Source organism: Mobula hypostoma, chromosome 10 (assembly GCF_963921235.1).
Source record: "Mobula hypostoma chromosome 10, sMobHyp1.1, whole genome shotgun sequence".
Lineage (NCBI taxonomy): Eukaryota > Metazoa > Chordata > Chondrichthyes > Myliobatiformes > Myliobatidae > Mobula > Mobula hypostoma.
This window is the reverse complement of record NC_086106.1, coordinates 15880947-15897393: the sequence shown is the minus strand read 5'-3', so window position 1 is coordinate 15897393 and position 16447 is coordinate 15880947. Positions and strand designations below refer to the sequence as shown.

The following is a 16447-nucleotide window of genomic DNA, read 5'->3' as shown; positions in this document are numbered from 1 at the left end:
GGCAGTAGAGAAGGCCATAAATAAGGATGACATAAGGATTAAAAACAATAAGGCATGAATATGTGAAAGGAAATTTTAAGCAGTGTAACATATATATAATCGAGAAACACACACTGAGGATTAGACGAAGATAATGAGAGAAACCCAATGAGAAAGGATAAAGGGAATCAAGGAGATAAAAGCAGTAAAAAAGTGTATTAAAGAGTGCAGTCACCAGCATGTCACCAGAGAGAACCCTGTATAGGCATGAATGCCTATACTTCAGGATTATGTCAGCTATCTGCTTCTGTGGGTTGGTGAAGTAAATGAAAAGTTGATGAAGTCTCCTCTCCCAGAGTATGGAGTTTGAATGACCTCACCAAGACAACAGTGTGCAATAAAACTGAGATGTGACAGTGATTAGCAGAAGCAGGCTGGAACGATTCTGAGTTTGGGAAGTTGTGAGTGACTGTCACGAAGCTAGTTAATGTTGCCCATATGAAACTGTATTTGAGAGCTGCTGCTGGTCTCAGTTATCAGCATTGGAGTTTTGATAGTACTGTTTCAAGAAAACAGGGTTAGTAAAATTTGCTTGTCCTTTGAGTGAATAAGAATTATTACAACCAGAGGGATGTTAAGTCTTACTGGAAGTGAATGTTACCTCTTGAACTACTGCTGATATTACTTGGAAGAGTTTTATACTAGACTAGGGGTTCCCAGCCTTTTTTTAAATTTCTTGGGTCCCTACCATTAACCGAGGGGTCTGTGGACCCCAGTTTGGGAACCCCTGTACTGGACAAGGTGCTGTGAGGGCAACAGTCGAATTTTACCATGGGCATTAAATTTGTGCAATATTGTTTTACTTCAGGTCAGATCAACTTTGAACTGTATAGCAACATGTGGGGGTTGGAGTTGAGCTGAAGATTTTCTCAGCCTTTATGTATGATAAGGTCTTGAACCTTAAGATAAAGTCTTGAACGTAACGTGGAAGATACCGCATAATGCAAATATCTTATTAAACAGAAACAAAACCACATTGATGCTGCTGTGATAGAAGATGCACCATCTATGAAAGCTATTTTAATACATAGTGGTACATGACTGATAACATAATCAAACCTTTGGCCTGTAGTTCCAGCTTCTTCTTACGACCCCAAGTGTTGTGGTAGTTTTCAGCAAGTTGCTCAGCCATTGACTGCAAAATACAGGGTGCATTTAGGTAACAGACAAAATTTAACATTTTAAAGAAATGAGATGAGCCATTATGTCTGCTTAACCAGACTTTAGAAAGGATAATAGTGAAGAATGTGGAAAACTGAATACTGTACAAAATTCCTACATTTGTCAAACTTCAATAACATGACGTAATCAAACATAACTAAACACTTTTTTTGTACTGATTTCTCACTTTCAAGGACTCTTCATCTTGATATTTATCATTTATTTATTATTAATATTGTTATTTTATTTTTTCTCAGCTCAAGTTGGCAAATCCTGAGGTATGGGTATAGCCAGGGATGCTCATATCTCAGTTGCTAGGAACTTTTGGACTATTCTAATAGTGTTTAGAAAACACTAGTACTGTGGCTTTCTGGAGATTTACATAAATATTATCGTGTAGGCCTAATTGCTTAATGCTATTGTGTAGTGACTTTGGGATAGTACTAATTGTAGATATTTCTACTGGGACAATGTATACCCTGCTCACGTTCCAATTTCCTCTATTAATTCAGCATATTTCTGGTGATTTTCACTTACTGATTTCTGTATGTTACGTATGTTTGGAATGGCTATATTTATTAATTAGGTCCTTCTTGTTTGTTTATCCTCAAATATTATATCCTGACAGTTACTATGGATTGTCCTGTTTGTAATAATGGATCTGTCGTAATGGGCGGCGAAATCTGAGCCCAAAGCAAGTCGCTGGGCAGCGTGGTCTAGGCCCGGAGCCATTCACGGTAGCTGAGTCCTAGTGCTAGGTACGATTCGCTGTTTAAACAATTTAAACGCTGGCCCAGATCGGAGGCGAAAGCTGATTTCGCCCGCTCTCCGCGCTGCTCACTCCTCTTCCAGGGTTCCAGAGCTTCTTACTGTTCGTTGTTTCAATTTAGATGCTGGCCCAGATAGACTAAAAGGACAGAGTATTGGGATCTAAGGCGAGAGCCGATTTCGCTCACTCTTCACAATGGTCACTCCTCTCTCCATGCCTCTGAGGCAATGAAGACTGCCCCAGCTGCTGTGCTCTGTGCCTGTTAATATGAATGAACTGATAAATGAGGCTTTGGGTGCTCTGGGGTTCAGACTGGAGGACACAATTTGGTTCGGAATGCCTTTCTCAGGGTTGTATATGGTGATATTTATGTACTTTGATAATAAATTTACTTTGAGTTTTGAACTTGAACTTTATTTGTGCATGTGGATAATCTACTCAGCCACATCAGCCAAGGCTCAGCAAGTACCTCTCTTGCTTCTGTCAGAGGCTGCAAATCAAGCTTTAAACAACCTGAAGCAAATTCTTAAAGACCTTGGGGTACAAATGATTTGGCATAAGTTACGACAGCCCATTAACTTGCACCATCATCTTATAACTGTATTTGACACAATTTGCAGCTGAGCTTGCAATTTTGCCCAAGCTCTCTGCGAGCAATAAAAATGCCAGCTTCTGAATAGTTAAAAAGTAAACTGGTTGGTTACATTCTACTAAAAATAAGGAATTAGTAAGCAGGAACAAGCCGGCCTGTGTACCTGCAATTCGCGAGACAAGGTCATGTTCAATAGTTCAGGTGGCTGTGGATTGTAACCATGACTGGGGTCATAGACCACCTGCAAGAGAAATTAGTGAACAGTAAAGCAGAATCCAAAAAGATAATGACTAACAGCATAGTAAGACTAAAACCCTGCTGAACTTATTCAATCAAAGGTGCTGTTTGACTACGAGGGTGGGAGAATTGTTTGTGATGTGGGTTCCTTCCACTACTTCCACATGGCCTCCTCATGTTTCCATCAATCAAATTCAAGATATTCAGTGCCTTCCTGAGTGCTCCTATTCCAATTTAAGGGTCATGGAGTCACACAGCACAGAGAAACACCTTTCAGCCAATGAGTCTATGAAAATCACCAAGTATCCATTGATATCAATCTCATTTTTTTTTTACACTTGGTCTATAGCTTTCTATGCCATGACGATTTAAGTGTTCATGAGACGCTTCCTAAATGCTATGAGAGTCCCTGCCTTCACCAGCCACTAGATTTCAAACAACCCTGGGTGCCAAACGTTCTTCCACAAGCCTTATGTAAACCTCCTTCTCTTTGTCTCCTAAATCTTTCTTTCCAAATCTTTTTATTGTTATATTATACAGAAAAAATAACGAGGACATTGAAGTAACAACACTTACAATGTCTCAAAAAAGACATTATCTTAAACATTGAAAAAAAAATTTGTGATAACAAAAAAAACCTACTAAGCAGAAAAGTGAGAAAAAAAAAGAACCCATTAGTTGTACAACCCCGGAGCCATGCGTCATACAAAAAGCTTCTAAAAATAAACATCAAACCGCCAGCAAGAAAAGACAATATACTAAAAAATTTACAATTAGATTGTGGAAAAATTATATCAATTAGCTCAAATGATAATAACGAGCAAATGAGCCCCATCTTTTCTCAAAATCAAATAAAGGTTCAAAGGTTTGACTTCTAATTTTCTCTGAACTAAAACATAGCATCACTTGAGAGAACCATTGTGACAAAGTGGGAGCTGACGTATCCTTCCACTTCAACAAAATGGCCCTCCTAGCTATCAATGTAACAAATGCAATAACATGTTGGTCAGACACAGAAATACCAAGAATATTTTGAGGAATTATTCCAAAAAGCATAGTTAATGTCTACTAAATCTGTGAACAAATGTTTGTCACCTTTGTTCGGGGGGGAAAAGTGTCTTACTATCTATGTCCATCATAATTTTGTATGTCTCTGTCAGGCTGCCTTTCAGCTTCCTCCACTCCAAGGAAAATAAACCCAGCCTGGCCATAATTGAAATGCTCCACCCCAGGTGATATCTTTGTGAAACAGCTCTGTACCCTTTCCAGTACAAATAAGATCCTTCCTGTCGTGTAGCCACCAGAAATCACACACTTCTCCATCACCACTATTTCATACAATTCCCAGCTCTTATATTATATACCTTGTCTACTAAAGATACACTAGCTGCAGATATGGGCAGAGAAATGGCAGATGGAGTTTAACCCAGATAAATGCGAGGTGTTGCACCTCGGTAGGGCAAATACAAGGTGTCTGTACACTGTTAAGGGCACGATCGTTAACAGTGTTACTGAGTAGAGAGATCTTGGGATCAAAGTTCATAGCTCCTTGAAAATGGCTACACAGGTCGATGGGGTGGTTAAAAGGGCTTATGGAATGCTTGTTTTTATTAGTCGAGGCATTGAGTTCAAAAGTCAAGAGGTTATGTTGCAACTTCATAAAACTCTGGTTAGACCACATCTGGGCTATTGTGTACAGTTCTGGTCATCCCACCATAACAAGGATGTTGAGGCCTTGGAGAGGATGCAGGGGAGGTTTACCAGGATGCTTCTGGTTTAGAGGGTATGTACTGTCATGAGAAGCTGGATAAACTTAGGTTGTTTTCTCTGGAGTGCCAGAGGCAGAGGGAGGATCTGTTAGAGGATTACAAGATTATGAAAGCCATAGATAGAGTAGACATGGAGTATCTGCTTCCCAGGATTGAAATGTCGAATACCAAAGAGCATGCATTGAAGGTGAGAGGGGGTAGGTTCAGGAGTGGGGAGGGGTGTGAGGGGTACGTTTTTTACTCGGAGAGTGGTGGATGCCTGGAATACACTGCCTGGTATGGTGGTGGAGGCAAATACATTAGAGGCTTTTAAGAGGTATTTGGATAGGCATATGGATGTAAGGAAGATGAGTGATATGGGCATGGTGTAGGTAGGAGGAATTAGTGTTTGGTGTTTTTGATTTGCTTTTTAGCTGGTTTGGCACAACATTGTGGGCCGAATGGCCTGTTTCTGTGCTGTACTCTTCTGTGTTCTATCAATCCTGCCAAAGGATTTGGGGGATTTTGTGCAGACTGTGTTAGTGATAGTTCTCCTCTGCTATAGATTATCCATATCTTTGAAGCACAAAGGGTCACTGCTGTTCTGTGCATCTTGGGCTTGCGGCATCGACCTTTGAACATTTTATTCCTCAGTTAGCCAAAGGGAATTGCGGTGCCCTGGAGTTCTGAAGGCACACTTTGCATTTAAAATGTACTTTCATGTGTATTTCAAGACAATGGAACTTGTCCTGGATGTTGGGATTAGGTTATGCTGTACACCTTTTTCCAATTTGTACAAGCACAAAAGGCTGAATGACCTCTTCATTGAAAGTTTTCTGTAATATTATGAAAGAACGTAGGATAGAAGTTCACTGAAGCATATACACTACAAACTGTGAGGTTAAGTACTACTGCAAACTGAGCCATATCAAATTCAGACCATTTTAACTGAAGTCATATCAGATATCCAATATCTCATCAGACCGTTTTAACTGAATAAAATGTTAGTTACAAAGTACACTTACCTGGGCAGATTGTGAAATCTTGCGAGCCTTTTTCTCTCCTTTCTCACTTTTGTCCACCCCCTCAACAGCTTTTTCAATTGTCCACTCCCAAGCAATCATAGCCTTCAGGGATTCTTTGATTGGCCATCTATAGATTTCTCGGTCCTGGAAACAAGGTAATTGTTTAAAAGTTGCAGCCCAGAAACTTACTAAGGTTAAAGTTAATCAACAAAGGCACTTATTATGGGTGTTTATACCGGTGAAGGCATTTACATGATCAGAGATCAATTGAGTAAGTTTTATACCTTTTCAGAGAATGTTTTGTATGGCCTCAACCAAGGGTGAGTTCGGGCCTCTTCATCGTTAACTTCACCGTAACTCCAGTTGTTTTGAATCTAATTTAAAAAAAATACATTGGGTTTATAGTGCAGAATTGATTGCAGATTCTGACACACACGGTGTGATCTTCATCTTGCAATACATCCAGGAGAAATAGAGGGAGAAGCTCCATCCAATACCAGCAGATGGCTGAAACCTGTTGGATTCCAGCTGGGAGGGACTAGAGCTACAAATGCCTGCAACAATTAATTTCCATTTTATATCTCTGAGGTACATTATCCACATTTAAAAGACACTTGTATAGTACAAAGTTAGAAAAGGTTACTGTTAGAGATAGAGAAATACATGGACAACTTGGTTGGCATGGACGAGTCTGACTTAAGGGCTTCTTCATTACACTGTGACTCAATGACTGACAATTTTTTTCAGTTCTTGTTGCTGCAATATTGCACCTTACCTCCTACAAACTTCTCGCTGGGGTGGAACTCATCTGGAACTGATGGAAAACTGGTCAACCTTTATACCTCTCTTCCACAGGCAATACTATCCCAATCTCAGAAGTCAAGCTGGCAGCAAGGCACGCATGCCTAGTTGTGCCTGTGGCTATAGTGATGGAGCAATGGACTGGAGACGTTCCAGCAAATGCTGAGAGGGGATCAGGACTTTCCAAAATTGGTGCTAGGTCATGGGGTTGTAGTTAGATAAAGTGAGTGGAGAAGACGTAGGAAATGTTTTGGCACTGGTCATAATTTGTAAGGACCGGACGCTAGGGTGTCAGAGATTAGCAGAAAATTTGCCTGACTGGCTGTGTTACAGTCAGTGGGGACCTTGGGAGTGGGATAGCAAAGGCAAGGATTCCATTATTGCACCTATTCTCCAGCAGGACAGGCTGGTTCTGCACTGTGGAAAGTATGTTATGCTGAGAGTGTCCAATAATGTCTCCAGTTTAATGTGGTACAAGTTCCTGCAAAGTTCCAAAAAAGGAGGTTATATTAGTCGGGGCATCAAGGGACATGGTGAGATGGCAGGTGTACGGGGTTGAATGGGATCCAGGATCAGCCATGATGAAATAGCGAAGCGGACTCAAAGGGCTAAATGGCCTAATTCTGCTCCTATGTCTTACGGTCTTGTACGGAAATGCCAAGATCCCATGTTTCAATGGTGCGGAAATCACATTCAACTACAAGGGTAACTCACGACGGAAAGGATTCCAGCAGAGGTTTTAATGACACATCGTGCTTGTCTTCCAGGAAAATCAGTTTTCAATTGCAAAACACAAACAAAAACAAATACTATGGAATCAAATTTCCATGCACTTAAGATTTACTTTTATGGACTGCAATTTCTCGCCATTTTAAAAAGTGTATCAGACATTGACTCTAAAAGCAGCAAGGAAAGTCATGGGAGCTACTGTATGTGGGCAGGAGCAAATGGTAACCAGGACTGCAGAGGCCAGCTTTGTACTATGTTCCCCATGATCTATTCCAGCTTCCCTTGTTCCCATTATGGAAAGCTGATCGCTGGGGTCTCATGACTTCACTGATTTCCCACGGCTCCAAGGAGGGAGCGTGTACATCTTCCCAGGCTGTTTAAAGAGTCACTAGGAATCAATCTGGACACGAAACTCTGAGAAGTCTGACAACAGCGTTTCCTCTGGCAAAATAATCAGACTTAAAAAGAACAAAATGGGGACAGTGGGGTATAAACTCAAAGGTCAGCGACATGGGCACGGGACAAAGGACATGCAGGCTTCTGCTCAGCGTGTAAAGGCCAGTAATTTGCACAGGTCTATATCTGAATCCATGCTTATACTCTATTCTTGGTTGGTGCAACTGTAATGAAACCCAATTTCCCTCGGGATCAATAAAGTATGTCTATCTATCTATCTAAAAACTAGCTTTGGCTAGTGCTGAGTGCAGGTGATAGACTGTACTGTCCAATGATGTTAGATATTAGGAGGGGAACACATTAGACACCAGAACCTCTAACCCCTGCTTCGTTCCAGCAAGGAACATTCAATTTGTACCGTAGCTTGTGTATTTTTACATTTATGCAAACGTACTGTTTGAAAATACCGTTGTGATAATTCAGTATTTATTGTTTTTGGATAGACCAGAGAACTGGTTTTTTGGTGTCAAACTGACAATAAAGGCCAGTTGTTAAACTCCTGGCATATTTCCCATTCACGCTCAACAGTGAGGAATGAGTTTTAGTTTGACTTTTGATCTCAACAAACTTTCTTTGCTGTGAACACATTAGAAGTACTGAAAGAAAATCTGAATTTTAAACTGGCATGAAAATTACAGAAACATGATCAACTAAACATGTTGCAGTAGTTTGATTGCAAAATGATCCACATAACTACTGCTTCATATAGATTAGAGTTTTAATGTTACACAAGCATCTGGTTGAAGACATGACATTCCTATAGTAAAACAAATTAAGAAATTGAAAGCATTTGAAATATCATACCTTCTCAAAAGCCCACTTGTCATGAGTATACTCTGCATATTTGTTGATGATGAGGTCCAATTTTTCAGGAATTATCACACTGTAAAAATCAAATATTATCAAACATTGATTCACATATGCAGATAAATCTACCAGTCCACTCTGTGTAAAAAAAACCTTCCTTATCTATTATTTATGGTTAGACTTTGCTACTTTTCGAGACTACCTTGCTTTTAGTGCCTCTTTCATAGATGAGACCATCTCTTGCTCATTTTTAGTTGATACATATTGAGCAATTTCCATTCAACTGTTTTGTAATTATCATTTTAAAATTCTTAAAATAGTTGGGACATACTTGCAAAGCAAAAATAGAGTGGGCAAAACCTTTGTTGAATTGCGATTTTATGATGATCATCTTATTGGAATGCACAGAGCATAACAGCTGAACACAGAACATAGAACAACAGTGTAGGACAAGCCCTTTGGCCTACTGTCTATGCTGATCATGACCCTAATCTAACCAAGTCCCTTCAGCCTGTACATAGTCCTTATCATTCTGTTCTCAGCCTGTTTGTATGTCTGCATTAAACGCTTCTCAAGGATGTATCTGTTAATGTACCTGCTTTACTACCTCACCTAGCAGCACTTTCTAAGCACCCACCACTTTCTGTAAAAGATTAAAGACCAACTGTGCAGAGTACAGGACAGGTACGTTCTAGTACAAAGAAAGCACAAGAATGGCAAGGTATGGAAACCTTGGATCTTGAGAAGATAAATGTAGTGTGTGTAATGTTTAGGAAGCTAAAAATCAAAAAGAGCATTTCAGGATAATAAAGAAGCCAGTAAGGAACTTTAGAAAGGAATTAGGAGAAGCAGGCAAGTAAGATTAAAGAGAATCCCCAGGTACTCTATCAAGAGCAAAAGCATAACTAAGGAGAGGGTAGAACCACTCAAGGAAAAAGGAAGAAAAATGTAGGTAATATCCTAAATGAGTACTTTGTATTGGTATTTACCAAGAAAGATAGGGCATTTCAAGATTATAAAGGAGGTAATGCTGGGTCTCTGAAAGATGGTCCCAGGACTTGATGGGATATATCACAGGTTATTGGGAGAGGTAAGAGATGAGATTGCTGGGGCCTTGACCAATGTGACCTTTCTAGCCACAGCCAAAGTCCTGGAGGACTGCTGAGCTGCTAATGTTATTCCACTATTTAAGAGGAAAAGTAAGAACAATCCGAGACACTATAGGCCAGTGAGTCTTACATCAATGACAGGAAAGTTACTGGATTGGATAGAAAAAGGAGAGTTAGTGAATGTTACTTGGATTTTCAGAATGCCTTTGACATGGTCCCACACACACGGCTGCTAAACAGTCTTACTGAAAAGATACTAGCAAGGACAGAGATTGGCTGACTGGCAGAAGGCAGAGTGCCATAAAGGGGCCCCTTGTGATTGGCTGCTGGTGACCAGTGGTGTTCTGTAGGGGTCAGTGTTGGGGTCATAAAGGGGGCCCCTTGTGATTGGCTGCTGGTGACCAGTGGTGTTCTGTGGGGGTCAGTGTTGGGGTCATAAAGGGGGCCCCTTGTGATTGGCTGCTGGTGACCAGTGGTGTTCTGTAGGGGTCAGTGTTGGGGTCATAAAGGGGGCCCCTTGTGATTGGCTGCTGGTGACCAGTGGTGTTCTGTAGGGGTCAGTGTTGGTGCTGCTTTTTTTCCACATCATATGCACATTTAGACAGAGACGTGATGTAATGATTTTTATTCCTCATGTATGTGAAGGATGTAAGAAATAAAGTCAATTCAATGTCAATGATTTGGATGATGGAATTGATGGCCTTATGGTCAAGTTTGTGGGTGATACAAAGACATAGAAACATAGAAACATAGAAAATAGGTGCAGGAGTAGGCCATTCGGCCCTTCGAGCCTGCACCGCCATTTATTATGATCATGGCTGATCATCCAACTCAGAACCCAGCCTTCCCTCCATACCCCCTGACCCCTGTAGCCACAAGGGCCATATCTAACTTCCTTTTAAACATAGCTAGTTTGCTGTGGCAGAGAATTCCACAGATTCACCACTCTCTGTGTGAAGAAGTTTTTCCTAACCTCGGTCCTAAAAGGCTTCCCCTCTATCCTCAAACTGTGACCCCTCGTTCTAGACCTCCCCAACATCGGGAACAATCTTCCCGCATCTAGCCTGTCCAATCCCTTTAGGATCTTATACGTTTCAATCAGATCCCCCCTCAATCTTCTAAATTCCAACGAGTACAAGCCCAGTTCATCCAGTCTTTCTTCATATGAAAGACCTGCCATCCCAGGAATCAATCTGGTGAACCTTCTTTGTACTCCCTCTATGGCAAAGATGTCTTTCCTCAGATTAGGGGACCAAAACTGCACACAATACTCCAGGTGTGGTCTCACCAAGGCCTTGTACAACTGCAGTAGTACCTCCCTGCTCCTGTACTCGAATCCTCTCGCTATAAATGCCAGCATACCGTTCGCCTTTTTCACCGCCTGCTGTACCTGCATGCCCACTTTCAATGACTGGTGTATAATGACACCCAGGTCTCGTTGCACCTCCCCTTTTCCTAATCGGCCACCATTCAGATAATAATCTATTTTCCTATTTTTGCCACCAAAGTGGATAACTTCACATTTATCCACATTAAATTGCATCTGCCATGAGTTTGCCCACTCACCCAACCTATCCAAGTCACCCTGCATCCTCTTAGCATCCTCCTCACTGCTAACACTGCCACCCAGCTTCGTGTCATCTGAAAACTTGGAGATGCTGCATTTAATTCCCTCATCCAAGTCATTAATATATATTGTAAACAACTGGGGTCCCAGCACTGAGCCTTGCGGTACCCCACTAGTCACCGCCTGCCATTCTGAAAAGGTCCCGTTTATTCCCACTCTTTGCTTCCTGTCTGCTAACCAATTCTCCACCCACACCAATACCTTACCCCCAATACCGTGTGCTTTAAGTTTGCACACTAATCTCCTATGTGGGACCTTGTCAAAAGCCTTTTGAAAATCCAAATATACCACATCCACTGGTTCTCCCCTATCCACTCTACTAGTTACATCCTCAAAAAATTCTATGAGATTCGTCAGACATGATTTTCCTTTCACAAATCCATGCTGACTTTGTCCGATCATTTCACCGCTTTCCAAATGTGCTGTTATCACATCCTTGATAACTGACTCCAGCAGTTTCCCCACCACCGACGTTAGGCTAACCGGCCTATAATTCCCCGGTTTCTCTCTCCCTCCTTTTTTAAAAAGTGGGGTTACATTAGCCACCCTCCAATCCTCAGGAACTAGTCCAGAATCTAACGAGTTTTGAAAAATTATCACTAATGCATCCACTATTTCTTGGGCCACTTCCTTAAGCACTCTGGGATGCAGACCATCTGGCCCTGGGGATTTATCTGCCTTCAATCCCTTCAATTTACCTAACACCACTTCCCTACTAACATGTATTTCGCTCAGTTCCTCCATCTCACTGGACCCTCTGTCCCTTACTATTTCTGGAAGATTATTTATGTCCTCCTTAGTGAAGACAGAACCAAAGTAATTATTCAATTGGTCTGCCATGTCCTTGCTCCCCATAATCAATTCACCTGTTTCTGTTTGCAGGGACCTACATTTGTCTTTATCAGTCTTTTCCTTTTTACATATCTATAAAAGCTTTTACAGTCCGTTTTTATGTTCTCTGCCAGTTTTCTCTCATAATCTTTTTTCCCCTTCCTAATTAAGCCCTTTGTCCTCCTCTGCTGAACTCTGAATTTCTCCCAGTCCTCAGGTGAGCCACTTTCTCTGGCTAATTTGTATGCTACTTCTTTGGAATTGATACTATCCCTAATTTCTCTTGTCAGCCACGGGTGCGCTACCTTCCTTGATTTATTCTTTTGCCAAACTGGGATGAACAATTGTTGTAGTTCATCCATGCAACCTTTAAATGCCTGCCATTGCATATCCACCGTCAATCCTTGAAGTGTCATTTGCCAGTCTATCTTAGCTAATTCATGTCTCATACCTTCAAAGTTACCCCTCTTTAAGTTCAGAACCTTTGTTTCTGAATTAACTACGTCACTCTCCATGTTAATGAAGAATTCCACCATATTATGGTCACTCTTACCCAAGGGGCCTCTCACGACAAGATCGCTAATTAACCCTTCCTCATTGCTCAAAACCCAGTCCAGAATAGCCTGCTCTCTAGTCGGTTCCTCGACATGTTGGTTCAAAAAACCATCCCGCATACATTCCAAGAAATCCTCTTCCTCAGCACCTTTACCAATTTGGTTCACCCAGTCTACATGTAGATTGAAGTCACCCATTATAACTGCTGTTCCTTTATTGCACACATTTCTAATTCCCTGTTTAATACCATCTCCGACCTCACTACTACTGTTAGGTGGCCTGTACACAACTCCCACCAGCGTCTTCTGCCCCTTAGTGTTACGCAGCTCTACCCATATCGATTCCACATCTTCCCGGCTTATGTCCTTCCTTTCTATTGCGTTAATCTCTTTTTTAACCAGCAACGCCACCCCACCTCCCCTTCCTTCGTGTCTATCCCTCCTGAATATTGAATATCCCTGAACGTTGAGCTCCCATCCCTGGTCACCCTGCAGCCATGTCTCTGTGATCCCAACTATATCATAATCATTAATAACAATCTGCACTTTCAATTCATCCACCTTATTACGAATGCTCCTTGCATTGACACATAAAGCCTTCAGGCGCTCTTTTACAACTCTCTTAGCCCTTTTTAATGCTTGCCCTGGATTTGTCGGCCTGCCACTTTTACTTTTCCCCTTTGTACTTTTTGCTTCTACGCTCACTTTACACCCCTCTGTCTCTCTGCACTGGTTCCCATCCCTCTGTTGTATATGGAGGGGTAGGTAGTGCTGAGGAAGCAGGAAGTCTGCAGAAGGATTTGGACAGATTAGGAGAACAGGTAAGGAAGTGGCAGATGGAATACAGTGTAGGGAAGTGTAAAAAGAATAAAGGTTTAGGTTGTTTTCTAAACAGCGAATTCAGAAAATACGTGACTGCTTTATCAGGTGACTGCACTGATGAAGAGCACCCTTCAATTCCTGCATACCACTGCAGTGCTGCCCACAAACAGACTCAGGGGGTATGTTGAAACAAACTTCTTACCAGTTGGGAAAGTCAACAAGACACACAAACATGCTGTCCTCCTTTAATTACCACAATAATCTATTATTGAAATATTCAAGTAACAAATTATACAATAAAGCTTTGATAATTCACCATCCAACTGATTGGTAATCCTGATGGTTCAGCAACGAGCTCACCAGGTAATGTTTGCTGGGCTCCCTTCCACTCGCTGGGGCTCTGGTTCACTCGTTGATGCCCCGGTTTCCAAGCTCCATTCCGACTCAGTGTGGTTCTGGTTCCTGCACTCACTTCTGTTTACTGTGGCCTCAATTCTTGTGCTCCCTCCCCTCACCCTCCCTGACCTAACCGCAGTCCTGTTATCTGTGCTCCTTTTTGACTGCCTAGTTAACTATAAAATGCATTAATAAACAAAAAAAGATGTGCTGGGTATTAAAAGAATAACATTCAATAGTCTGGAAAACGTGCTAGCCCAGCATCACCAAAATCCCGAGCGTGTCAGATTATCAGTTTTATTGTGGTTCACCAAACCGTACACTAGAGTCTAAAGTTAAACTGAGAAGAATAGAACAATCTAATCTAACAATGGGGGAGGCACAGTATGGCATGGTGGTTAGCATAACGCCTCACAGTACCAGCGACCCAGGTTCAATTCCCGTCACTGCCTTTAAGGAGCTTGTATGTTCTCCCCTGGTAGTCCGGTTTCCTCCCACAGTCAGACGTACTGGGTTGGTAGGTTAATTGATCATTGTAAATTGTTTTGAGAGTTGGCTAGGATTAAGCTAGACAGCATGGCATGAGGGACCGGAAGGGCATGTTCTGTGCTGTTTGTCAATAAATAAATAAACGAACGATGCATACTTCATAGTATCCACAGGCTTGGGGTCAAAGTTGCCTTCTGCATCCACTGAAGCTTTCTTCTCGACCTTGGAGGAATAGCTGGCATCAACGTAATCGGGTGGGAGTGCACCAGCTATTGCACAGAGGCACTGCATGACTGTCTTGAACAAGTCAGAATCATATTTCTGTAAAACATGCAATAAATGTGTTTATATTTCAACATCAGTACAATCACTCAGTATATAACAGCATTCTATAAAACTGTTAACACACATGAATGTTCAGTACTGTTGAGTCCTAGATAAAGCAGATTAAATAGACTCTTGAGCTCATGGTCAGTTCCCTGAACCATGGTTAAGGGCGTAGCTACTTGGGGAAGAACTGATGAAGCAAGCGAGTAGGAGGAAATGACCTTGTGCGAGAGGCAGGAGCTGGCTGCTAAAGGCAGGAACTGGAATATAATCGGGGATACAAGGTGATTGCTGTGAAAGTCTTCATTAACTGCAAAAACTAGCCTTCTTCATCCGATGTGCTCAACCAGTGCCGGTAACAAACTGAGCTCAGTGATTACAGAAAAATTCAACCAGGGCGTTTGTGGCATTTGATCACAGAGAGATTATTAGAAAATTCTTTGTTAGTGGACATAACAGTCATGTACAATTTATAATCCCAACTCAAAAATTAATTGGTATACAGCAGCCCACACTGTAATAATCCAACACAGTGATGATGTTCTTCTTGACGTTCTATTACCTGCCATTTTTCACAACATTCCACCAATGGCCAAGTGAGCAAAAATTACTCCTGGGCCAAAGCAGGCATTCCTGGTTGATCTGGTCTCAAATAAGGCAATGATCTATTATGGACCTCAGCAATGCTGATTACTGTGCTGCAAGGATCCTTACTCAAAAGGGTAGGACTGGGCACACTTATGCTTTCCTCTGCACTTGAAATACTTGCTGACTTTCATCATCTGGTAAGCACCTATTCCAAGGCTGAATAAAACACATTACTGGAGCAGGAATATACAGAGATTTTGCTCCCCACATGCACTGTGAAAACTCAAAGCAGAAAATTTCTGGAGAAGAATTTCATTCCCCAGTACAAACACACTTTATCTTGACATAAGCTATTTTATTTAGGATGGAGGTGTTGATGTACCAATTCATAAAGATAGTTCAGTTACTTCCATGGTCCTTTCAGTGATCATACCTTCTGAGACACTGACTCAAAGATTCCCCAAAAGAGCTTCCGAGTCAGATGGAGTTCTTCTTCAGAGGTGACACCATAATTTGCCCATCCAGATGGAAGGCAGTAGTATTTCCAACACCTGTCATAGTGGTTGGTTAGTAGCTGCAATGGGAGAAACAGAAGGAACACTTTTAACGGAAGAACATAAGGAATAGGAGCAGCACTAGGCCATCTGACCTATCATACCTGCTCTGCTGATCATGAATGATCTAGCTGTGGACTTAGGTCCTCCTACTTCCTTTTTACCATAATCCCCTACTATGCAAAAATCTATCCAACTGTGTGTTAAATATATCTAACGAGGTAGCATCTACTGTTTCCTGGGTAGAGAATGCCACAGAGTCCTACTCTCTGGGAAAAGCCGTTTTGATTCATCTTCTTAAATCTACTCCCCCAAATCTTGAGGGTAGGTTCCCTAAGTTCTAGTCTCACCTACCAGTAGAAATGACTTTCCTACCTCTCTCGTATCAATCCCTTTCATAATTTTATGTTTCAATGAAATTCTCTCTCTTCTGAAATCCAGATAGACCCAGGTGACTCAATCTCTCCTCATAGGCTCATTCCCTCAACTCTGGAGTCAACCTGGTGAACTGCCTCTGCACCACCTCTAAAGCCAGTGGTTGTAGATCAACCTCCCTGCTCTTAAATTCAATTCCACTCAAAATGAAGAGCAACGTTCCACTTGCCTTCTTGATAACCTGTTGCATCTGCAAGCCAATCTTTTGCGATTCATGTTCAGTCATTCCCAAGTCCCTCTGCCCAACAGCACGCTGCATTCTTACACCATTTACATAATGACCTGATCTTCTATTTTTCCTTCCAAAGTGGACGACTTTGTATTCCATCTGCCAAACCCTTGACCACTCAC

The 16447-nt window shown here is 41.6% G+C and overlaps 1 protein-coding gene across 8 annotated transcripts in view; it reads right to left on the bottom strand.

Annotated features, from left to right (window-relative positions):
- LOC134352669 (ryanodine receptor 1-like) overlaps positions 1-16447 on the bottom strand; it is a 581514-nt gene that overhangs the window by 232939 nt on the left and 332128 nt on the right. For all 8 annotated transcript variants that reach the window (XM_063060038.1, XM_063060039.1, XM_063060041.1 and 5 more), the window contains 7 exons: positions 15541-15681; positions 14350-14513; positions 8362-8440; positions 5856-5945; positions 5572-5715; positions 2725-2802; positions 1099-1174 (listed from right to left, as the gene is read on the bottom strand). In XM_063060038.1, coding sequence (XP_062916108.1) covers positions 1099-1174; positions 2725-2802; positions 5572-5715; positions 5856-5945; positions 8362-8440; positions 14350-14513; positions 15541-15681 — 772 coding nt within the window. The remainder of the gene's footprint in view (positions 1-1098; positions 1175-2724; positions 2803-5571; positions 5716-5855; positions 5946-8361; positions 8441-14349; positions 14514-15540; positions 15682-16447) is intronic.